This window comes from Spea bombifrons, chromosome 5 (assembly GCF_027358695.1).
Source record: "Spea bombifrons isolate aSpeBom1 chromosome 5, aSpeBom1.2.pri, whole genome shotgun sequence".
In the NCBI taxonomy this organism is placed as follows: domain Eukaryota; kingdom Metazoa; phylum Chordata; class Amphibia; order Anura; family Pelobatidae; genus Spea; species Spea bombifrons.
In genome coordinates, this window is record NC_071091.1 from 51462420 (window position 1) to 51487982 (window position 25563).

The 25563-nt window shown below is 38.8% G+C and overlaps 2 protein-coding genes across 3 annotated transcripts; both read right to left on the reverse strand.

Annotated features, from left to right (window-relative positions):
• Nucleotides 1–3690: 3690 nt before the first annotated feature.
• Nucleotides 3691–10725, reverse strand: LOC128497660 (uncharacterized). The gene is made up of 6 exons (XM_053467823.1): nt 10603–10725; nt 10173–10239; nt 9168–9242; nt 8563–8727; nt 7222–7842; nt 3691–4855 (listed from the first exon to the last, which is right to left on the reverse strand). Exons 1-6 carry the CDS (start codon nt 10723–10725, stop codon nt 4824–4826), a joined length of 1083 nt encoding a protein of 360 aa, XP_053323798.1. The 3' UTR covers nt 3691–4823.
• Nucleotides 10595–23059, reverse strand: LOC128497435 (uncharacterized). 2 transcript variants are annotated; one of them, XM_053467494.1, is made up of 12 exons: nt 22815–23059; nt 22408–22478; nt 22135–22203; nt 20627–20645; nt 18710–18778; nt 17086–17222; nt 16771–16893; nt 16229–16268; nt 13675–13708; nt 12976–12997; nt 11473–11517; nt 10595–10899 (listed from the first exon to the last, which is right to left on the reverse strand). In XM_053467494.1, the coding sequence occupies exons 2-12, from the start codon at nt 22462–22464 to the stop codon at nt 10765–10767; spliced, it is 750 nt and encodes a 249-aa protein (XP_053323469.1). In that variant the 5' UTR covers nt 22465–22478; nt 22815–23059; the 3' UTR covers nt 10595–10764. The 2 variants fall into 2 exon arrangements, with proteins under 2 accessions (XP_053323469.1, XP_053323470.1); XM_053467495.1 differs by having other exon boundaries at nt 16229–16255; nt 16767–16893; nt 22815–23058.
• Between the last annotated feature and the right edge of the window lie 2504 nt (nt 23060–25563).

Below are 25563 nucleotides of genomic sequence, written 5' to 3' on the forward strand. Positions count from 1 at the left end.
ATGTAAACAAAAATTCTTAACCATACTTGGTATTAAATCTTAATGGTACATGTTATTTGTAAGTTGAACAACTTGACACATTCTGGTACAAAATGGTTATAATCAGTTATTTTCTCTGTTACAGAGTCCAATAGATCATAAAATTGTGTTTTGCTTGATTTGATATACCTGGTTGTCATGGAAGAACTGTATCCCACCTCTGACCTCCAAACCCAAATAATGAAACTTCATAGCAATCAAAAATATTGAACATGCATACCGGTAAAAATAATTAAAAAGATAAAGTTGTTTAAGCAATAAGCATCAGCAGTTCTAATTTAGTTTAATTTAATATGGTTTGATGAGATGCCATTTTAATCTTCTTAAGCGCTTTTCATAGTTTAATATTGTCAACAAACTGTTGCAGAATCAGAAAAACAGGTTTATTGGTTCCATGAAAAATTGATGTAACCATAAGGGATAACTTCTTTCTGCAAAACCACTCTATTAACTTGTTGGTTTATCAATGGTGCTTTTGATGAGCGCTGCTGTATCCCCGAATCAAGTTTGCTATATTTGCCAGCTTTTAACAAAATTGCTCTACAACTTTCACTAGAAACTGCCAAATTAGCATTCCCTAAATAACAAATTGCTCTTTGGACCCAGCCTCTAAGCACCAATTATTAATATTTATAATTTTATATTGCGCTGTCAAATTCCGTAACACTGTAGACAGGACAAAACAAGTAGTATGTAACATAACAAATTGACTTACGGAGACAACAGGTGAGGAGGGCCCTGCTCAAACAAGCTTATCTATTTTTGTTAAAGGGTTGATTTATATCTCCAGTAATTTATCCAGGCATGATTTAAGAGATTTGTCGATTCCCTTCCTAGGATTCTTCCCTGATTTTGCTAGGAATTACATTATTGGAGGATCTAAATTTGGGGTCTCGGCCACCTTATGAACAACATTTGGTCTGGGGCATTCGGCCTGAAGTTTTTAGACTGTTTAACAACCATAGAGGTAAATGGCTTTTGTCTGCAGTGGTATATGTTTTTTTTTTGTCAGTACTGCATGGTGAACACGATTTATTCTTATTTACTTTGCCCTTATTTAGAGTGCTTTTTGGAGCTCTTAGAAATCGATTCAGGACTGTCAAAAGTACGTTTTCGTTTCTGGGTTGCTTTGCCAGATTTTCATAATCCATTTGCCATATTACTACCCCACTCCTTTGCTGACCAAAAATGATCAGGAGTAGAGGCGTTAGGATTATTGTGAGAAATTGCCTGAGCTATGGATTTGGGAAACAAATTCTGCATTGAGGTTTTGAGGTCTAATTGACAGATTTATCTAACATCAATTGAAAATGATCATCAGAAGTATTCTCACAGTCCCCTGGTGTGGTATACACTGGTTTGTCTGAGGATACGAAAACATTTTTTTATATATATTTATCAGATTCAATATTAATATATATTTTTTTTAATTGAATATGAGATTGAATACTATAAGTGTAATAGGTAACTGACTAAAATGAAGAAAAATGCACTGTCCGTGGTCCTGACAAATAGAAACTGCAGTTGAACAGTCTGTCAGAATCGCTCTAACAGCTGTTCAGTGGTGAGTAGAATGGAAATTTGTGCTTTCCCGAAGGCTTGTGAGACTCTGGATAAAAAAAAATCGTTCATGCGCAATATACACATGAACGGTGTAAAAACATTTGTGTCTGTGGTTAAACGGAAAAAACGTTTAACCCGAAGAAAAGGACTTTCCTGGACCATGGAAAAAGAAACTAAACCAAAACCAACAACTAACCTATAGGATAATAAATAAGACAATATATAAATATGTAAATTACCAAACGAAATACACTTATCTCTGAGGAGCAGCAAAGAAAAAGGCAATAATTGAGGTTTCACCAGTTCTTATGTGTCATGGACTTTTATGATTGGTTTATCTGTTTTTTTTTCCTCCTTAACTTGATTAACTTTTCTGTTGCTATGGAGTAGTAAAGAGAGACTCATGCATAATATGAGCCTCCTGTCCGCTAAAATATATGTTGTCTAGTCAATTACATGAATGTAAGGGAAAGAAAACGCAAAACACAGCGATCAAGGAAAAGGAAGACACAATGACACATGAGCAAAATGATGGCAGAATAAAACGGCGCCCACCCACCTCATGTCAGGATGAACAAAACATTCCCTCCACGATGAGATAAGGAAGCAACAGGGCAAACGCACTAAAAAGAGAAACTAATGGTAGGGATGCACTCCATTTTCATTTTGGTGCATCCCATTATTTTTTTTTTTTTTTTTTTTTTCTCTATGGACCGAAACCGAAAATCCCCTTCACCTTTAAAAAAAACAAAAAACAAAAAAAAACAAAACAAAAACACATTTATTAAAAGTAATGCACCAAAAAAAAAAATCAATAATATTAATATATACATAACATTGTTAACAGCAATCACACCCCTATTGTGCAAAGGTTCTAGCATGTACACTGGTTGCCTGGGCATGATAGGAGTGTGATTGCTGTTAAATCATAGAGAGAGAGAGATATTAATATTGTCATTGAATTTTTTTCTGTCCAATTTTGGTGTGTTACGTTTAATAAAAGCGTGGTTAACAACAAAAAACACGACAAAAAAAATCAAATATATGATAACAGTAATCACACTCTTATCGTGCCCAGGCAGCCAGTACATGCTGGGCATGATAGGAGTGTGCCATGCTACCCTCCAATTACACATCTATGCTATCACACACACTCATTTACTCATTCACAAACATTCATTCACTCAGATACTAATCATTCACAGATACTCATTCATTCCCTTAATCATGCATACTCGTTCATACACTTTCCCCCACCCCTTTACCTGAACTGCAGATCTTTTACTCGCAGATTTCTGCAGGGGCCCTCTGTCTGAACAACTTCTCTTGTCCCGCCCCCAGGGGAAGAAGGAACGAAGCAGGGTCATGTGACGTGCATTCACGTGACTCCACCGGGTTCCTGGTTCCCCTGGCAGGTACAAGAGGATTATTTTCAGCCGTTTTTTTAAAAGTAAGAATACACTTAAAATATTCACATAAATTACATAAAACTGGAAATTATAGCATAATATGAGCCCCCTGTCTGCAATAAAATAAGAGAAGATCTCCTATGTAACCCATGGCGCAGTAAGGCAATCAGTCCCTTATCCTGGGAACCAACATACAATTGTACAGATGAGAGGCGGATATCTTCTTTTGGCAACATTTCCAAAGACACTGGTTAAGTTTGGGTGTGTGTCAGAAGGCATTTTTTTTAATGTTTTTAAAAATTTTAGCAGAATCTGGTTAGGAAGTTTAAGTGACCAGGTTTCTTGAAAAAAACATGACATGATACGGATGATGATTCGCTGAAGGCTATGAGCCCAATGAAAATAGTATAGCAGCTTATCTCTACAAATAAGTTGAATCTCTAGAAATATTTCAGTTTTGCAAATTAAAGCTTGAGATATTATATTCCGAGGCCTGAATAGCCCTTACACAAACTGTTAAAGAAATCTGTATATATAATCTATATATCTATACTTTCTGGCAAAGTTTTAGATCAATGGTTTCAGGTAGTATAGGAGACATTATCACTCAGAAAGCCAATCACACCAACCGTTTTGTTATCACTTTAGCACACACATTTTTTTATTTTTTATTCTCGTATTTTCAAAATACAAATAACACAACTGAACTTAAATGTTCCTCTGTTTATAGATTTTTGTACACACAAACTTATTCATAGAGCTTTATACAACTTTAGAGTCAGAAGTAATACGGATCAATTTAAATTTCCAATTTTTAGAGAAACCCCATTTTTTCCCTATTTTATTTAAACTTAATTGTGTATACAGGCATTAGTATATTGTCTTTTTAGCTGACATAATTAATAAAGCGTATACATTTTAAGCATGTTGGATATTGATGTCAAGTACCCAGTAAATATTTAGTCACACTAACTACTGTACCTAGGTTTTTTCTTTTTAAGCCTTAAGAAGGGACCTCAGTGCCCTGGAAGTACCATACTCAGCTGTCAAAAGGTATCATTTATACTTCACTTTGGTGATTTATTTGCGTTGAAACAACCTTGACGCCTGGCTATTCCCCTGGCTAACAATAAACCATTCTTTCCCTCTGCTTGACCTGATATGAGAATATTTTCACTGTATTCAATTTGCATATTTGAAATCTGATGCAACAAAGAACAATTATCCTTTAATCCAGTTCCTATAGGTGCTGTGATTCTTTTAAAACCATTTTTTTTTTTGAAACCGACAGGAATGTTAAAATGGGTTACAAACATAGAATGGATTTTGGATCACGAATTGCTGACTTGGACACAAGTGATTTTATCAGTTTCAACCATTTTCATCAAGCTGCTAACGCTCAAGTTGGGGTATCCTAAAAATGCTGGACTAAGTGTAATCCTTGAGGACTGGAGTTTGCCAGCCTTAGTTTAAAAAATGTCAATGTTCCTTTGAAGTGCTAAAGCCAGCACTCAACTGGTTAAACACATAACAAGAATAAATAAAACTGGGAAAGTAGAAAATGACTACAGTGCTGCATTACTAGTGTCGCTGACCATCATACCTACCAAGGTAAAGAAAGGAGATCAATTTTACTGTTAAGAGTCCACAGTGAACTTATCTGGCACTAAACAAGCAATTTAACAGGAAATAAACACAAAGGTAAAAGAACTTTTTTAAAATCGTCATACAGCGAAACATGTCTTTAGTGATAATATTGTTAAAACAGTTTTGGTGCAGAAGCCAAGATTCAATCCAATGCTCCAGTTTCACTCAGCATTTTCCTGCTTCTGCAAGGTCCAACCCTAAATGTATATTACATAAAACAAATGGCAGGTGTTAAAAACAAATATGTATTGATCCTTTTATTTAAATATTAACCCCTTAAGGACAATGGGCGATCCCTAAACCCATTAAAAACAATGCATTTTGACCCCGTACATGTACAGGCTTTGTCATTAAGGGGTTAAGGTGGATCTGCTGTGAACTAAGTTTATACTCCACCCCCCCCAGAAAAAAAAAAAAAAGAATTACTTAGCTTCCCATCTGCTCAATTATAGGAGTTGTAGTTCCACCTACACCTTCAGAACTATATACTTTTCTCAGAATGCTAACAAATAAGAGCCCTGACTCCTTAAGGTAAAGTACTTGAGGCTGCGTGTAACTACTGTATTGGCCCGATTATAGGCCGTCTGATTATAGGCCGCACCCTTAAAGTTTGGTGCTATTTTAAAGAAAATAATATTTTTAAAGGCAAAATACACATTAGTGGAATGGTAAAAAAGTATTTTATCTAATGAACAGGAATACATGTATTGTAACATTTTTGGTATCTATTATGTTATAAACAAACAGAAGCTTGGAAACCAATAGCCATTTTAAGGTCTCCCCCCTTAATTCATAATGCACCTTAATTATAGATATGCCCCTCTACTACTTTGCTCCCCCTCCAGACTTACCAATGCATCTCCAGACTTGCCCCCTGTGCTCAAGACTCCCTGGTGTCTAGTGGAGACAGCCGGACGAAAGTCTGCGTGATGCGCATATACAACCTCTGCTACTGCCCGCCACTTCCGCCGGGGCTTCTGTGACGAAACACAGGAAGGTCATGTCACGCCAGCGCTCCGTCATAGAAGTCCCGGCGAAAGTCTTGGGCAGCAGCAGAGGTTGTCTGCATGAAGAAAAAAAAAACAAAAACACCCGCCTGCCGCCCCGGAACTGCATGTCCCGGGCATTAGGGCGATATGAATTGCGCATCCCTGTGCTAAACCCCGATTATAGGCTGCACTTCCACTTTAAAGACCTAAATTAGGGGGGAAAAGTGTGACTATAATCCGGCCAATACTGTATATTAACAACCAAAACAGTGTGACAATTAAAGACTGTAAAAATGCGATACAAAAAAACGGGTTTGCTACAAAAATGGAGCACTAACAAATGTATGAACCCTGTACTTACTTTGAAAATCTGAATAATGCGGGGAGAAGGTCTTCAGCATATGGGGCACTTATGGCAGGGCTTGACAAATTTGTTGTGAATCTAGGCGCCAGGTAAAAAAGTTAGGAGCCAGGATTTTTTTTTAAACTAATAGTTGGTCAGGAGGGATCCGATCATCATCAGCCCACTTACTAAACTCACAGCGTTTGACCTGGAAGCACCCTGGACTTTCAGGTCAATGCTAGTTTTTTTTTTTTTTTTTTAACTCATTCGATGCTGATGTTCCATTGGAGCACAGCATTGACTGATATTTAGTCCCCACACGCTTGTGGGGACAAATGTTAACCCCTGCAATGCCACAAATGTGTCATACACAATTGTGGCATTGAAGGGGTTAACGCTGCACTGTCGCTCTCAGGGAGCGATCAGGCAGCAGGGGGTGTTGGGGCTGGTGTCCACACTCATGTGGAGACCGAAGAAGCCTCTCCCCTGTCCCTGAAGCTGCCTCTGGCAGTTGGGACTCAATTGCTGGTCTATAGACCAGCCATTGCAGGGGGGAGTCTCTGATGACTGCTGTAGGCTTCCATGCCTACAGGAATCATCAAAGGGCTTGTGGGGGCTCGTTTTTGCTGTTGCTGGTCTGCCTGGGCTTCCTGGCAGACCACCAGCAGCAGAGCCCCATACAAAACGGGAATTAACCCCTAAATGCCGCGATCGCAGCATTGAAGGGGTTAACGCTGCACTGTCGCTCTCATGGAGCAATCAGGCAGCAGGGGGGTGTTGTGTCAGGTAACCACACTTGTGTGGGGACCCAATCAACACACAACCCCCTTCCCTGAAGCTGCCTGTGGCAGCTGAAAACACGATTGCTGGTTTTGCAGCAACCGCGTTTTCAGCCTACAGGATCACTCCGTGGGAGTGATCTCAGGCTCGGGGGCGGGCTCTGAGTGGCTGTACTGTCTGCCCAGACTCCTGGGCAGACAGCAGCAGCGCCCCCGTGTGGTGACTCAGCCTCTTACATCCACAATTGTTTCTGGATGTAAGAGGCTGACAAAACCTAGGCGCCAGGACAAAATTCTGTCGCCATGGCGACCTGGGATTTGTCGAGCCCTGACTTATGGGATATTTTTTTTGTAAGGTAATGAGGGTGGGCAGCACATACGACTACCAATCGACAGTGGATCTAGGTCGCTTGGAGTATGAGATCTGCTTTGTACACCGCATTGCTGCTTACCTAGGGAGCTTTCCAAATCGGAATATTTAGCGGGACTGCCATCTGAACCTTCATATCCACATTCATTATTAACATCTGTATATTCATCAAGTACAATATGTTCATCTAGGTGACTTTGCACGTCTGAATAGTGAAGTGGACTGTTTTCCAAATCTGAATGTTGACTGGGGTCCATTTCTTCATCGGAATGTTGAGCAGAGTTTGTGACTGAATCTTCTCTTTCATGTAAAGGTTCACGTGTTTGATTTATTTGTTCTGTGTTGCTGTCCATGCACTTAGGAGCATGTGGTATGCCTTGCTCCATACGCTCCTCTGCATTTCCATGCTGATTCTGGAGATCACTGTTGCCTTGATAGATCTTACCCTTACCAAGTAGGTTCTGAAAAACTGATTGCGACGGCACAGGCAAAGAACTACTGTTCTCAAATGCACTTAGAGAAAACGTGAATGATGACAGGAGTTCAGTAGATGCTCTCCTTGTTTCTGCCACATGATTTCCATCTGAATTATTACATGCAGATTGAGATTTGTTGTGTGGATACTTGGAACGCCACATAAGAGAAGATGTCTGGCTAGACTTTTCACTGTTAACTAATGTGTCCCATATTCCATGTCCAAATCCTTGATTAAAAAAAAAAGTGAACAAAATAAATAAAGCATTACATTGAAAATATTCTTTTAAAGTAAGAGAAATGCACAAAGAAAATATTGGTATAACGTTACTACAAAATCCTTAATTTGTTCTACTGCAAAACACGGATTCCTTTGAAGATGACTACTATAGTAATTAACATAGCCACAGGAGGACTACATAATCATTGTGAGCTTCTCTTGCAGGAAGTGCTAACATACCCCTGCATAATTTTTATTTAAATCATTTTGAAATTAATGAGGAGTGCTATCTGTGAATGCAGAATGGAGTATGGAAAGAGGTAACTGCATATTACCTCTATGCAAATTAAAGAGACCATACTTAATTTGTCCCGTCAGGCCCCTTGGGTGACTAGGGGTTGTTCTGCACAATGGGCTAGTGTACAACTACATTTACACTACTGAGGCTGTGCTGGCTCAGCACAGCCTCCACAGACTGCATTAGAAGGCGCTAAACGCCTTCAACACACAGGTGATATGTCCCGATACGCCGTGTCTTAAAGGCACAGCGTGCCTTTTAATATAGTGTAGGGGCTGAGGGGGGGCAGCTGGTGGAAGGCAAGTATGTTGCTGAAGATACATAGTGATATAAGTTAGCAAATACAGTCTAATTTCCAAATTTTGATGACAACCTAGACCAAAACATTACACGTATTATCATTGTTATTACACGAACAGCCGTGCACTTACCTGTACGTTTGCCACGGCAAACCCATTCCTGTTTCTGAGGAGTACCTTGAGAAGGTTCCTTTTTGTTTCCTGTGGTCTGGCTATTTTCTTCAGATGAATCATCACATAAGGGGATTACTTGAGAGGTTTCAGTGGTTATTGATTTACTGGTTTCACCACCAAAACCTTTTAAAACAAACGATAATTAGATAATTATCAGTGTATGCCTTTTGTCAGTATACTATTTATAGACATATAATCACCTGCAGTATCCAGCCATATAAACTTAATCTACATGAAAATGTTCTTAACAATAAATGTACTTTAAATTTACGCTACCAAAATGAGTTTACAAATCCACAAAAAAAAAATACATTTTTTAAACATAATTCCCCATAAAAGGTTGAAAAGAGGTCATATCAGTACAGCAACCAAAGGAACATTATATTGATTGCCATAGTCATCACACCATTGAAACTTTGCTACGGAATCACTTTTTATTCATAACATCTTATGTCTTTGTAGTGATTTTGTGCTGGGCCAGGACACAAATCAAGGACCCAGTTCTGCAGAACTGCAGAAGATTGTATTGGGATTCCCAGACGTTGACGCCTTTGCTACATCACCTCTGGAAGTCTGAGTAGGAACTTTTTTGGGGAGTTCATCCTTCCATGGTGCTTTCCTCTTTTGTCTTTTACGACCTAAGTAAAAAAGCAGATTAACATTATTTCTTGCTACTCAACAGGATATTTGTCAAACAACAAAAATACATTTCCAACCAGGGCACCGTGCATTATGAGCATTAAAAAGCGATAGGGCCAATGGGTTGGAAAACTTCATTTGTTGCTATGGCAATAACACACTAGTTTTTATCATACCCTAATGTACTAATTTGTAGTAGCTGTATTTGCAGCATGCTCACACTGTTTGGTAGGCCTTGTATTACACATTTGTATTATTTGAGCCTGAGACTAGCTTAGCGCACCGACGTTTTTTTTTTTTCCGTTTGCACATATTTGAGGTTGTTGGCTCCTCATCAGTCTGGTTGCAGCTTGCTGTCCAGGAGTTAACTGGGAGGAGGTTTAATTGCACCTCCCCCAACACATTAATAAGGTTTTGGTAGCAGTATAAACTGCTTTGTGTGTCCACTACGTAGGAGGTGAGAGTAGGTTCTCACCCTATTGAGAGTGTGCCTTGACGTGGCGGGTGAGCTTAATTATGCTTTGGCCAATTCATATAACCAAAACCTCTCATTTCTATTATGTTTATATATTTGTTGCCAACTTTATTAGGGTGAGAAGCGCAGACAGTATTTTGTTTTTTGTATAATTTGTAGTAGCGTTGACAAAAAAAATCATACTAAAGACTTTAATCTGATGCAGGGCCAGAAATCTTTACACTGGGGGCTTTCAAGTGCACATGCTCTAAATATTTGTGCCTTGAGATAGATTTAGTTTTTAGCTAGTTTTCTATACTCTATGTAAGATTAAGCTGTGTGGGAGTTTTATAGTTGAGAGAGCAAAAAAAAAAAAATAGATGTTTTAAATCCCATTTACACTAACAGCAGATTACAATAAATGTCTTTCTTGATTGTTACACTTGCAAATAATGACTATTTTTTAAATTAGTACCTGGGAGGTCAGTGGGTTTTCTGTCTTCTGATCCATGGTTGGCTTTATTTAAATTAGCTGCTCTGCTCTTAAGTAAAGATGGGAAGAAATAACGTCAACAGAATAATAGTAATAGTAATATTTTAAGGTGCATGGTTTCGTGTGGCTTTGTCTTCTCTCTTTCTCCCACATCAAGGTAATCAATATTTTTATTATGTGCAGAATCATTAAAGCGGATAGGACACTTCCGTATTGGTTTCTACATGATAATATAAATATATAGGATTATTCCTCCCATTATCTTATATATGCACTATTGTAAAAGTTGTGGATTGTTGTTGATTGGGCGAGGTAAAGACCATTAACATCAGGATGAGAAATTGATCAAACAATACTGGCCCTACAATCCAGTAAGCGTCACATTTATATCATGAGTTTACGTGTTTGTTACTTGAAACAGAAGAGCAGTAAAATCTACATAAAGGTTTGCACGGGTGTCCCTTAGTTCCGTTTTTTCCCAGTCCGGTTTATATGCAGTACACAGAATGTTCTCCAATGCAGAGCAGCAGAACATCTGCTAAAAGCTATGATGGCGACAGCTCCCCTTCTTTGGTCAGATAGTGGGGGGGGCAACACCTACCTGGCTCTTGTTGAAGTTGAGACGAAACACACGCATTGCATCTTCCATGTCTTCTGCAAGCTTCTGCACCCATGTGGCTTCTTTCTGTGATGCAACTGCAAACGTTTCCTGTGGATGAATAGCTCCTAAGATTATACATGCAAGAACAATGACAAGGAAAGGTAACAAATATAAACCACAACCGATACTTATATTAAAGCAGTGACTGTGAAGTCTCATAACATTTCAGCGTGGCCTAATCTGGGTGTAAAGCAGAGATCACTACAATATCTACCCTATGTAATATATTTCAACAGCCATACATTTTAAATAAAATGGTTCAAAATATCACTAGATAACCCTGTTTGTATCATAATAGTGTAATGTGAGTAACAATGATTTTATTTTAAAAGAGGATTGTTCCCTGTAGTCTCATTTATAAAGTTCAATTAAATCAAAATCCAGGATACGTTATTACGTGAACGACCTAAATACCACGAAAATAAAAATATACAAAATGGAAATGACTGCAAGAATTAAATAGCAAGTATTTTTTCTCACGCCCACTTTCACTTTATCCTCTCTGTTAAATAAATACTTTTTAGTTTCATAAACTTCTCTTCCATAACTATTGAGGATAAAAAGGCAGCTACCTTCTACAGGAAAGGGATTTCAAAAAACCAAACAGATCTGATAACATACCATAAACTGCAAAACTTGCTTTTTGTGCTCATTGAGAATGAACGCCTGGCAAGAATAAAAATAAAACAAGGTCATCAACCATTTATTCATACACTACATGTATCCTACACGTTTACCTCTACGTAATCAAATACAACTTTATTCATTACACATACATTGAGCCAGAACAGAAAATATCAAATCTTTAGCATTTTTTCCAATTTCTTTAAATAGAATTTTTAGATACGTTCTTAGTTTAACTGGAAAGCCTTAACCAAAAGCTTTGACCACTAGATTATATGCATCTTGGCAATCATATGATTCAGGAGAGGACAGCCTTCTAAGGTTCTTCGTGAACACCATGGAAGGAATGCAAGTATTCTGGATGCAGAGGTCACCTAGTGAATGTTAAATATAAACGTAGGCATCCCTGAGTAAAAGGTGTGGACTTTTGTAACTAAATGTATTACCGTATTTGCTCGATTATAAGACGACCCCCCAAAATCTGAATATTAATTTAGGAAAAAAAAGAAAAAGCCTGACTATAAGACGACCCTATAGGAAAAAAGTTTTAGCAGTAAATGTTAATTCATGTAAACTATTTTTTTTTTTTATAAAAGCTATGATTGAGAAAAATATTTTGTTTTTATTTCCCTTTATTTTCCAACCCCTCCCCCAGTTATGCACATCTCCCCCCTGGCTTGCCACTCTGCCCCAGAAATGCCTTATAACCCCTATATACCACTGCGCCCCATGATATGCCTTTTAACCCTCTAAATGCCACTGTGCCCCATAATATGCCTTTCAACCCTCTATGCGCCACTCTGCCTTCAGAAATGCTTTATACCCCTATATGCCACTCTGGCATTAAGGGGGTTAAAAGGCATATTATGGGGCAGAGTGGCATATAGGGAGGTATAAGGCATTTCTGGAGGCAGAGTGGCATTTAATATTCTCTCAAGGACTGTTAATCATGTGTCACAAAAGCAGACACTGAAAAGTTGCTGCCATGGAAACTGAAAAAAATCTTAAAAGTTTGGGCTGTCTTGATATGATTAAAACTTCAACGCATCTGCTATGCACTATTTTTTTAAATATACATACACTATTATTCCAAAGTTTAGAGCCAATTTTTTCTTGGTTTTTGAAAGAAAAGCAAATTTTGTTCATTAAAATAACATCAAATGGATCAGAAATACAGTGGAGAAACAGTGGCTGGAAACAGCTGATTTTTTTATGAAATATCTTCATAGGTATACAGAGGCCATTTATCATTCCCATCACTCCTGTGTTCCAATGGCATGTTGTGTTAGCTAATCCAAGTTTAAGGTTAAAAGGTTAATTGATCATCCTCCTGTTTTCCCATGACAACTTTTGAACGGTAGTGTATAACTAATAAGAGTGTCAAGCAATATCTAAAAAGGAGTGAAGAGGACAATCTTAAGAGATGGACAAAGTGTATTTTATAATTAGATCAAATGGACTGGCTGTTTTTTGGGGGAAATGTAGCAATATTAAATATACCTTTTTATTCCAAGTATTCAACCTACACAATTGAAAAAAGAGAGAAGACAAATTATCAAAATGAACATAATGTTAATTCTCATTTAGGACAGCGCTCATGTACTCCGATTAAAGAGAACTGTTGGCTAAACTTTCTCACTGTAATAACCCAAGTCTACAGCCCTACTATTCCATCCGCATTTATTCTGCTGTAATAATCATTTTCCATACACTGATGTATATTATTCTGCACAACCTGCTCCTAAATGATTCTGCTTAAAGGAATGGTCCCATAGAAACAGCATGAGAGACCTTCCACTTGAATTCTGCAAGATGGCAGCTGCCGGTCAGCTCAGGAGATGATCAGCAGCCCCCTACACTAGAGAATGTGATTGCTGCAGTGCCCCCCCCCCATACACCTGTGGTCCACTTTGCCAACCATACAGAACACAAGTGCTTGGCACTGAATGGATTCAAGGAGCATGCCAGTCCTATTTTCATGTTAAATGCATATCGGAGTCAACATTGCATGGGTCCTAGCAAATAGACAGCTTAGGGGGAAATTAGAAAGGTTTTAGAAATGCAACTTTTATTTTCATTGTATGTTTCTATGATATAAGATATACTAAAAGGTACCAGCTCTATAAATACACCATTATTTGAATAACCTGTCTGCTTTATAACCATAAAAAATGTAAGATGAAAACCTACTACACTTACTCTTTATGCCGCTTTACAAGGTATTTTAAATAATCTGTAAGATAAAAGCAACCAGTTAGCATGTATATTTAACTTATTTTTCCTTCAGGAATGACAGTGGTTTGCATTTTAAAACACTAAAGTAATGTTATTGTACTATGGTACAGCTGAAGAGATCCTATTTGATCATTTTCTAGTCAAGACTGGATAAATAGCACCCTGTTTTACCATGACTACTTCTTATATCTCGATTATTTCTAAAGCTACAAGATAGAGGGCAAACACGTGGGAAGGTAATTTGCAGACAAAAATGCAATTATATATTATTAGTGCAATTGAATATAGCATGTAGAATTAAACAAAGACAGATCCACACAGCAACAAAAGTCTGGAAACTGAAGTAAACAATATACTTAATAAATCTTTAAAATATCTACCGTATTTGCTCGATTATAAGACGACCCTGATTATAAGACGACCCCCCAAAATCTGAATATTAACTTAGGAAAAAAAGAAAAAGCCTGAATATAAGACGACCCTAAAGGAAAAAAGTTTTACCAGTAAATGTTAATTCATGTAAACTATTTTTTTAATAAAAGCTATGATTGAGAAAAATATTTTTTTTTTGTTTTTATTTCTTTTATATTTTCTATTGTATTTTCCAACCTGTCCCCCAGTTACGCACATCTGCCCCCAGGCTTGCCACACCAATATGGCACTGTGGCCCATGATATGACTTTTAACCCTCTATATGCCACTGTGTCCCATGGTATGCCTTTTGACCCCCTATGTGCCACTCTGCCTCCAGAAATGCCTTATACCCCTATATCCCATTCTGGCATTTAGGGGGTTAAAATGCATATTATGGGGCAGAGTGGCATATAGGGAGGTATAAGGCATTCCAGGAGGCAGAGTGGCATTAAGGGAGTTAAAAGGCATTATATAGAGCACTCTGCCTCCAGAAATGCCTTATACCCCTATATGCCACTCTGGCATTTAGGGGGTTAAAAGGCATATTATGGGGCAGAGTGGCATATAGGGAGGTATAAGGCATTTCAGGAGGCAGAGTGCACTATTAAATGCCCCCTTAACGCCACTCTGCCTCCTGAAATGCCTTATACCTCCCTATATGCCACTCTGCCCCATAATATGCCTTTTAACCCCCTAAGTGCCAGAGTGGCATATAGGGGTGTAAGGCATTCCAGAAATGCCCTACACACACACACACACACACACACACACACACACACACACTTACTTACTTACTTACCGGTGCTTCCAATTTCCTGGTGTATTGCCGGGGCAGCGGGTTGACGTCTCATTCCGCGGCAGCCGGAAGGAGGTGGAGTTGGCAGCGGGGGTTTGTATGCGTCCGTCGCAAATACCTTCCCCGGCTGTCAGAGATCAGGAACTCTGGAACTCTGATCTCTGACAGTCGGGGAAGGTATTTGCGACGGACGCATACAAACCCCCGCTGCCAACTTCACCTCCGGAAGCACCGGTAAGTGTGTGTGTGTGGGGGGAGGGCGACGACAGGAGGATCCAGGTCCCCTGCAGCGGTGCGGGGGATCTGGATCTTAGTCTCCTAATCAGACCTCTATTTGAGGTCTGATTAGAAGACGACCCCGATTATAAGACGAGGGGTATTTTTCAGAGCATTTGCTCTGAAAAAAACCTCGTCTTATAATCGAGCAAATACGGTATATACCGTATTTATCAGCGTATAACACGCACTGGTGTATAACACGCACCCCCATTTTAACAAGGAAATTTGAGTAAGAAAAAGTTTAAACTTGGAAGCTATGAACTTAATGTTGGAATAATGTTTATAACATTATAACATTTATTATAATGTAATAAAAGAAATAAAGAATAAAGAAAAAGCACAAAAAAAAAAACTTCATCAGAATCACTGCTATCTGGGAAACCACACACACTCAGACACACACACACACAGTAAGACACACTCAGACACACACACACTGAGACACACACACACTAAGACAGACAGACACACACACACTAAGCCACACACACACACACTAAGACACACATGCAGCCAGACACACACTTAGACACACACACACAAACACACTCAGAGACACACACTCAGAGACACACAAACACACTCAGAGACACACACACATTAAATTTATATATTACTCCCTACCGTTTGGGAGATCTGGTATGGGTCCTCTTTATCTTCCAGCATTTTACTTTTTGTGCTGATACCGGGGCCGGAGTGACATCATCACCCGGCTCCCGGCATCAGAGAGGGCGCGCGAGAGAGCTGTGCAGGGGAAGATTGTGCAGCTCTAGGATTTATCGGCGTATAACACGCAGGTAGGGTTTCAACTTCATATTTTAGTTTAAAAAAGTGCGTGTTATACGCCGATAAATACGGTAATTAAAAAATATGACTTCTTATTCTAACATATTTATCACCATTATAAAAGAATATAAGAGACATACAGTCATATATAGAAGACAAAATAAAAGAAAATCAAGTCCACATGCCAGCACAATTAATATGTACATGACTGGCAAAGATTTCATGTGGGCTGGTGTAACATACCATTCTTGATTTCCCCTTCTTGTGATTCTGTTGTTGAGATCTAAAATAAAATTTAAAAAAAGAGCCCACATTAAAATATTTTCCAATTATTGTTTTATGTAAGTGATCATTTTGTGGAATATGCAACATGCCCCAATATTAAGAGATATGGTAAAAATTGAGTTTATATGGTGAGAATTGCCAGAGTGAATGATTCAGGGGGTCTGATGAAAACCTGCACGTGCGCATGCACTGAAAATGTTCCCATTGATATCCTTGTTGGGCCAAAAACAAGGCAACAAAGATCGTCCGAATCACGCTTACAAGTCTACTAGTTTTGTGTTAAAATAGAATATAATCTTCATCTAAATTACAATAATAAACAAGAACAATTTGTTTGAACCAATAACACACAATAAATTGTATTGTTTTGTCCACATTTTACAAACAAAATCAGGTAACTCCAAAAGGGTTAATTTACTTTTTCCTGCCACTGTTAGTGGATACAGATTTCTCACATGCAGGATATGTTCAGAGGACCGGCATCCATCATTGGTACTTACTTGTGTTTTACTTGATGCTTCCTTGCGTTCAATTTCACTGGCATGATCTCTAACTTTAAGTTCCCTTTTGTAATATGGTGTGTACTTTTTAAACAAGGGAAATAAGTCTTTGTAATGTCTGCCCTGGAGAAAAGAATAAATTAAATTTTGCAACACGTTAAAAACACTATAGGAAAACTCATTTTACATGTGTCATGGAGTAGGTAATATGACAGGATCTACTTATGTTTAGGCTGCTTGAGCCACACAGGTTTTTAATATAACCATTGTCATATTTCTAAGCACTGCATGAAGAAAGACAGAAAATGCACCTACCATATAATTAAGTCTATGCCTGTAGCTTTTTAAATGCTTTATCATATGAGATAGCTTTCCGACCTTTTCACACATGCTACACATAAAGGCTTTAGGATGATTCTGATTTGGATGCTGTTGCATTAAGTACTGCAAACCTAAAGACAAAAAAAGTATATTTTGTTCTACTGCAGTTTAGTTATTCACAAGTCAAAATTACTCATGTGCATCAAAAGTATTTTGGTAAAAAGGTTCGCTTCAATTCACACTAACAATGACACCAATACATCAAACAACACAAAACACATCTAGCTACATCATTAGTTACGTTACAATGGCACAAAATAACACACTCAACTTAAGATTATATTACAAGCAGGATACAAAAAAGTTCTTAACTTTGCATGTGCCAAATAAATTACAGCACATTCTCCTTAGACTAAGTACAATAAGTGTATAAGTGTGAGCATGAATGTGTATTTTTGTATTTGTGTGTGTGAAAGCATGGATGTGTGTGGATGTGTGACGCGGATGTGCATGTGTGAGAGGGAGTATATGTGACCATGAGTGTGTAGGGTGTAAATGTGAGTTAATGAGTATGTGCGTGTGCACATTTGTTGGTGAGAGTGCCTGTGCAAATGCAAGAGTGTGTGTAACAGTGTGTGCAGTTCATATGAGTGAGAAGGGCTCTCTAAAAATGTATCGGTTTGTCTTAGTTTGTCAATTCTAGTCGTGTCATAACCCTTTGAATACATGTATTGAAAGAAGCGCGGTGTAAATTGTTGGCGGTATATAAATAAAAGATAATAAGTTACCACGGGGGGAGGGCCTGCCAAATATAGAATCCGCCCCAGGTACAAAATACTCTAGGTACACCACTGGTGAAATGCCTGGTACTGGTGTATCAAGCCCACCTTTCCTGCTTGGCTATAGAGGGGGTGCTGAGGCCCCCACATTTACGTGACTCTGAGAGGCAGTGGCAGACAGCTTGCATGCAGAGTGGACAGGTCTGAGGAAGTTAGAGTGAGAGGGTTAGTGTATGTGTGTGTGCTATCATTTTATAGTCAGTGTGTGTGTATTAATATTTATAGTGCTGGAGTCCGTGTGTGTATTGCAGTGTCAGAGTGTGTAAGTATAGTGCCAGTCAGTGTGTTTGTGAGTAAATAGTATAGTGATAGGGTCAGTGTGTGGGTATTGCACTTAAGTGTCATGGTGTATGTGTAGTGTTAAAGCATGTATATTTTATGTATAATGCCAGAGTGTGTGCACGTCTATAGGAATATGGTGGTAATGTGAGAGTGTATATAACGTGAGTGTGTGTGTATGGTGCTAGCATGAGTATGCATTGGTGTCTGTTACTGTATGCCGTTTGAGTGTGTAAGTTAATTATTTACCTAGCAATCAATATTTATCAATTACTAACTTAACTCACTAATAGTTTAAATTTACTTTCAGTTTAATAAATGGATTATCATTAATAGATATTGGTCAGATATTTAAGCCTGATATAAGGCACAACGCAATACCATTTTAATTTGTTTGTTTTTTTATCGTCCATCACATTTACTCAAACCAGTGGAATTCTACTGACCACTTTACATAGAGTGCACTGCACAAGATGTGTTCACTCATTTTATCAGCTTACCAATAACGGGTTCCTTTCTTGTAGGACAAGCAATAAAGTCTTCCAAACTTTTATAGAACATATTTCCACCTGAAACACATGCAATTTAGTTGTGGTACTTTATATTTTATATAGTTATATTCTGTTATCAACTATATTTCAATATTAAACAGGTAACAACTCAACACAAAATTAGTTCTTACAACTGTGAATCTTCAATAAAAATAATGTAATTAGCATATTGTGTAAATTCAAATAAAACACTCAAATATAGAAGAGGTAAAACGATATTGTCCAAACTATTTCAAAACGTATGCTGGAAGACATGACATTGCTGCAAACAAAAATGCCATTTTTCAAGGAAAACCAATTTTTGTACATATTGACACACTTTAAAAAGGCTTAGTGTAATCCACAAAGCCATGCCAGGTATCCCAAGAGATGTAACATAGATGCAAAGGCTTACTTTATGTTGGCACTGCTATACACTTAAGTTAGCAATTTGTTTCTTTCAATAAGACTGCTCTAAATTAATGTGCTGTGCTAATATATACTTTGCTACGTACTGAAGGCCATAAAGCTAGGAAGGTAGATGTTTCTATATATTCATACCAGGCAGAATCTATAGTGTTACAGAACTTTACTAATTAACATGAACCGGTCTCTCACAACACTAGAGGTAACTATAAGTTATTGTGCTAGTAAAAGCAGCACATCTAAAACAATAAGGTATACTTGCCTAACTTTTGGAAGCGTGCTACAAATAATGCTGCCAGAAGTGAGGCACTAACCCACAGTGCTCACTACAGAATGTTTTTTGTGCACTTGTACATATAGCATTCTGTTCTTTTACACATCACTTGCAAACCCCGACAGCAACATGAACTTGACAGGGCCAACCAGGCTGGCAGGTCTGGGGAGGCTTATTGCGTAATCAGAGTCCCTGTGTGCTGCTGCTCAATGGGCTAGCTACAAGTAAAAGCTCTGACCTCTCCAACTTGAACTATGACGGTCAGAGCGTAGCCAGCAGTATCAGCATTTAGTACCCACACACTCATCCTTCTGCAGCGGAGGGTTGTTATGCATAACCTGGCTGACATGGTACGTCCTGAGAGTTGCTGGGGGCAACGTCCTAAGATTGGCTTAGCAGTAATAACCAACCGCTTCACATATTTTCAGTTTAAAATCTCTATATTGTCAGCATCAGAGGACATAGAGATTGAGGCTGGAACCTTTCATGTAAAGAAGCATTTTGCTTATATTTTTAGAAGCAAAATGAATATATGTGAATTGCACGCCCTAATCAGTGACACCTTGTCAGTTTTATAATGACAGGCACGCTTCATGGCAGAAATTGGACACGCTGAAGTACATCTGATGAGCATGAGATCTCCGGGGCTGTAGTGTTTTCCGGATCACAGCGACAGCTAGAGCAGCATGCAGAATCTGGATATTCGGCATGGAATGTCATGGCTGTACTAAGGAGCATAGAAGCTTTAAATGAGTTCTGTTGTACTTTGATGAAAAATCCATTTATTCTTCTTAACTCCACTGAATAGTTTATACATGACCAAAGCAGGGGAAATATCTTCTTATTGTTTTCACGTAGAATCTCTTACTATCTTCAATGATCATGTTTTATTGTCATAAATAATGATCATATCTGATGAAGTACATTTTGCAGGCTTCAAAGCAATTGTTCAGAATATATCAAACAATTAACTGCTAATATTAGAGCAGAGGCTCTGGTCATGATGGGGTGAGTAGTAAACAGCGTTCAAATAGATCAATATAATCTGTTAAAGGGACAAACCGTAGCAGTGACCATAACCAGTGTTTACCACATGGAACAGACAAAGCTCACCAGTTGTGCTCCCTTTAACCAAAAACAAATCATTATGACAACTTTCTACAAGAATAGCCAAAATATTCTCTTACCAAAAGTGAATTCTTCCATCTTAAAAGATCCGTCACACCGAAAATGAAACACACACAGTAAAGAAAATGAATGAAAGGGAAATAAACTGTATGTGTATATAGATATACAACTTGCAAACCCTTTTTGGAAAATCTATAACTGTAAATCATTAAGTATTCCTGTTGATTTGCAAGAAATTTTAAGAATAACGATGTACACACATCTTGCATTTAGCATTCATTGCTCAGAACACTTATGATACATATATTACATATATATATCTCAAAGTGCAAATATCGGAGCACTCGTGATTTGCACATATCAATGTTTGGGTGTTTATCACAACACAGCATTTAGCCAAACAATAATTGATAAAGACAAGTTTATGTAGAGTTGTAGAATAAAGGTCTGAGCTTAACTGACCTTATCCCAGATATTGCTGGAATTGTATATTTCATTCCAGCTGTTGATAAGGTTCAGCATTCTGGTCTTGTCATTTAGTAAAGTGTGACTCCAAAGGTGTGAACACCAAAGATAGCTCTGCTAGATAATGCTGTTAAAGCCATAGCTGCAAGGGCTATTTCTATGCAAGCAATCTTTATTGGCTCGCGTGTCATTTACTTTATTCTTACACATTCACGTGCAATTGTCCTATGAAAGTTACCCTTGTTGTGGGATGTTTGCAGACTGGCAAATATATGGCAGCTGTTTAACATTTGGTTTCACTGTGCATGTTGTCATTGCTTTAACTGAAGCTGCGATGCACTACAGCAATTATTTGCCTGTAATCCATGTTACAGGAGCGGCAAAAACACCTTCATGGCAATGACTGCACAGCGATGCACAGAGGGAGCTGAAGATGTTAAACAAGCGGCAAAACAGTGTCACGGACATGAATCAACATATTTTCATACAGCTGGTGGAGACTTATCTTCCATTCTCCTTGCAGCTATTTGACACGCTTGCACAGAATAGGCCCAAATTGCTACTGGACACCAGGAGCTGCTCAGTTATTCTCTCATTGAGCCTATTTTATATTAACAGTCCAGTTGGTCCCAATTCTTTCTCCGTGCAAGTAAACTGTGTAAGAAGCAGGTGGACTAATCGTGTAGGTGAGGTCTGACCTGTGCTCTTTTATCCTAAATAGTTCATGTGCATTTCTTCAAAATCAGATTTTTTGTTTCATCCATAGAATGCACAGTTAAAAAAAAATAAGAAAACAATATATATTAAATGAAAAGAAACGGAGATGTATACCACACAGATTTTCCCTGTCCAAGCTGTACTACCCTACAAAAATATCACTCAGCATAATTCCAAATATCCAGAGGTCTGCCATTTATTACCAGGTCTTTCATTTCTTGTAGAACTGGAAAGGTGGAAATGATTAACATTCAACTGGAACCGGTCACATGATTTTACTTACCCTAAGTGTTCTGAAATGTTGTGCATTATTAGAAAAATAAACGGAATCTACCTAGTAGGTAGATTAGAAAACATTGTTTTCTTTAAGCAGAATAAGTGTTACCCTCTTATGCCGTTCACTCTCATTGTGTAGATGAAGGCCGTCTTCGCTCACGCATGCAACTTTGCATACCTGCAGACAGGGGACAATTCAGTTACACTATTTAGGAGCCCCCTACCGTTTTACAGATTGATGAATCGGTTAAGAATATACATAAACCCTCTATGCAAATTAATAGAACAACATTACCATATGTTTGCATGGAGCAAAATGTTTTTGCAACATATCCGTTCCATAAAAAGGCCACACTTCCCAAAATTAGCGTCTGTGAATTACCTCACAAAAGATGATTTTCTTTTCGGACGTTGAAGGTTGTTCCTTGTCGACGCTCATCTTGAGTATTTATTCTACAGAGGGGAAAAATCAAATACGCAATCGAGTAATGCACAGGTTAAAAATATGCCCTACAGTCCTCCAGCTGCCTAGGGCAGATTTTCAGTGTACTCGTTTCAGACAAACATTTCTCAGCTGCTCTCATGATCCTCAGTCATCCAGTTTCACCTCAGCAACAATGCGAGCCCTGCCTTTAACCATCCCTGCTTTATGTAGCAACATAACTGCGCCATGGCAACCAACCGAGGGCCATTTATAAGGCCGCGAACCGGGCACACGAAAGCTTTTATGTTTGGTCGTTTGGTTTTTTTTTTCTCCATTGCACAAAAAACGACAACAAAAAGTCATACCTCAAACCGCAGGTTCCAGAATTACAATCCTCGGGGCGACGCATTTAGACGTCATTTCCAGTCACCGGTAGGAAGAGGGGGGGTCGCAGTTGAATGGCGCCCATCATTGATGAGGGAAAATACCTCCCTTTTGCCATTACGGGATTGCACATCCGTCCACAGCATTCACTGGATGCTGACAGAGGTTAGAATGGCGCTTGCGGTATTACAGAGGATTACAATTCACACAATCCTAGGCAGTACTTTATAAGAACCGGGCCCCCAAATTTATGTTCCTAATGGTATGGGATACATGTGGGTTCCTATTTGTATATTTTTATTATTTTATATAGTTTTATTTTTTATAAACTTTTTACACTTTAGGTGGAGTATGACGAGGCTAATTGCCGCTGTGGTTCCCTAGAGACATAAGCAGACCAGCAAAAGCCAATAGGAAGTATTTCCGTGCATGTCATTGGTCAAGGAGCTAATCACATACAGGTTCCCAGGGGTCGGGTCAGTCAACATTGTAGGGCAATGGAGCCCATTAAAAAAAAAAAAATAAAAAAAAAAAAATATATATATATATATATATTAAACATGTAAAATAGCTAACAAATAAAAATGTAAGAACACTTAAAAATAATAAAGACTCCCCTGATGTCACCATGACATGTTATCATAAGAAGCAGCAACTTTGTATGCTGTTAATTTTAGATGGTGTATTTTCGACTCATCGGAGGACCGTAGGTAGAGAATTTAGGTTTTTGTCTCTCAGTTTTCCTAATGATTGTTTAGAAGTGAGTCTTCTTTTATTTATTGTAACCAGGGGATATGTGGACTTTGCTTTTTGTCTTTATATACTATCCAATCTTTCTTGGACTTTCTATTCTTGCCTTAGTATCTCTGGTTTTTAATGTTTGCATTTTTTTTTCCGTTAAAGCTTTTGTATCATTGCAGAATGCAATAAATGAATAAAGTTCTTCTTCTTTATAAAGGCCTAATGAGATAACAGGTAGTTTTGATTGTTCAATAGTTTTTTCCTTAAAATACTTTTGAACATTGGCTGCAAATAGGTCTTGTGTAGTTAGTCTTGCTATATCAAATTCATCCAGCCTCCTACTCTTTTACCTATAATTCATGAGAAGTCATGAGAGGATTTTTCGTGTTTATACAGCTATTTAGGAGGGGAGCTGTGTACTATTTTTACCCCCCCCAACTCTTTCTTTTAAATTTGTATTGATCACTACTACATTGCATGAAGCCTGCGATGTTGGATTTTGCTCACTAGAGAGATCAGGCTGTTGTCAAATAGCCTTGTCCAAATACGGTTCTTAGAAAGAAATCATGCAATTCCCAACCTAACCACCTTCAAAGAAAGAGCTCTACAGAATGCAGCCATAGTCTTGAGCTGTCCACTTATTATTTACGAACCATAAACCACACAAAAGGGAATATAAAAGTTGGCGGGAGTTCCCGTGTAACCCATACATCCAGACCATCATCCATCCTCCTCAGTGTTCACACATGATTTGGAATAAGGGTTTCAAATAAAATAGACGATTGCTTACTAAGCATCAGTACAGATAATATATATATATATATATATATATATATATATATATATACACACACATGCATTTACACACAGATCAGTCATAGCATTATGACCACCTGCCTAATATCGTGTAGGTCCCCCTTTTCCTGCCAAAATAGCCCTGACTTGTTGAGGCATGGACTCCACTACATCTCTGAAGACATTAGCAGCAAATCCCTTAAGAACTGTAAGTTGCGAGGTGGGGCCTCCATGGATGCATCCTGGTGCCATGTGTTATACAGGTAAGCGGTACACACGGCCATCTACGTGATGTCAAAAGAAAGCGTGATTAATCAGTCCAGGCCACCTTCTTCCATTACTCGGTGGTCCAATTCTTATGCTCACGTGCCCATTGTAGTTTTTTTCAGGAGTGGACAGAGGTCAGCATGGGCACCCTGACAGGTCTGCGGCTACACAGCCCCATACGCAACAAACTGCGATGCACTGTGTGTTCTGACCTCTATATCAGAACCAGAATTAACTTCTTCAGCAATTTGAGCCACAGCTCATCTGTTGGATTTGACCACACAGGCCAGCCTTCACCCCCCTCGTGCATCAATGAGCCTTGGCCTCCCATGACCCTGTCGCCAGTTTACGGCTTTTGCTCCCTTGGACCACTTTGAACACCCCGCAAGAGCTGCAGTTTTGGAGTTTTCTTTTGGAGTTGCAGTTTTCTTTTGTTACACAAATAAGAATAGCCATTCTTTGGAATTACACCTACATTTCTACCCTGGCCAACGTGTCCACTACTCAAAGTTCAGTAGTCTGGTCCCCGGCTGAGCAGCACCACGAGCTGCGCTGATGTCAAAAGGTTCCCTGCGAGTCCCGTTTACGTCACGCACTTTACTGGAATGCCATGAAGCAGCTGACAATAACACCATCCAAACCAACTGCCCGGAATCCACACACAGCTGGCTGACACATTCCACGCTAGTGAAGGGAACTCTCGGGGGGCGGGGCTGGAAACACGAGCTCGCCAGTCCCCCAATCGCTTGCGTTTACCCGTACCGCGTCTGCTTAGTGCGCATGCCCCGGAGTAGCGGCACACTGACTGCAGCCAAAGTTCAGTATGTGGACTGTGGGGGTCTGGGCGGAATCGGTACATGTCAGCGTGATCCCTGGGGACCGTTCCCTTATAGATTGGGCCCGTTCCCATTCGTGGAGATAACAAGG

Coding starts and splice junctions, on each gene's coding strand:
- LOC128497660 (XM_053467823.1), bottom strand. CDS start 10,725: ATGTTCTGCTGCTCTGCATTGGAGAACATTCTGTGTACTGCATATAAA. Junction 8,728..9,167: donor TCCTACTCAGACTTCCAGAG/GTGATGTAGCAA, acceptor TTGTTTTAAAAG/GTTTTGGTGGTGAAACCAGT. Junction 7,843..8,562: donor TTGCCGTGGCAAACGTACAG/GTAAGTGCACGG, acceptor TTTTTAATCAAG/GATTTGGACATGGAATATGG.
- LOC128497435 (XM_053467494.1), bottom strand. CDS start 22,464: ATGAGCGTCGACAAGGAACAACCTTCAACGTCCGAAAAGAAAATCATC. Junction 17,223..18,709: donor AAGAAAGGAACCCGTTATTG/GTAAGCTGATAA, acceptor TTTTGTCTTTAG/GTTTGCAGTACTTAATGCAA. Junction 13,709..16,228: donor AGAAGGGGAAATCAAGAATG/GTATGTTACACC, acceptor TTTATCTTACAG/ATTATTTAAAATACCTTGTA.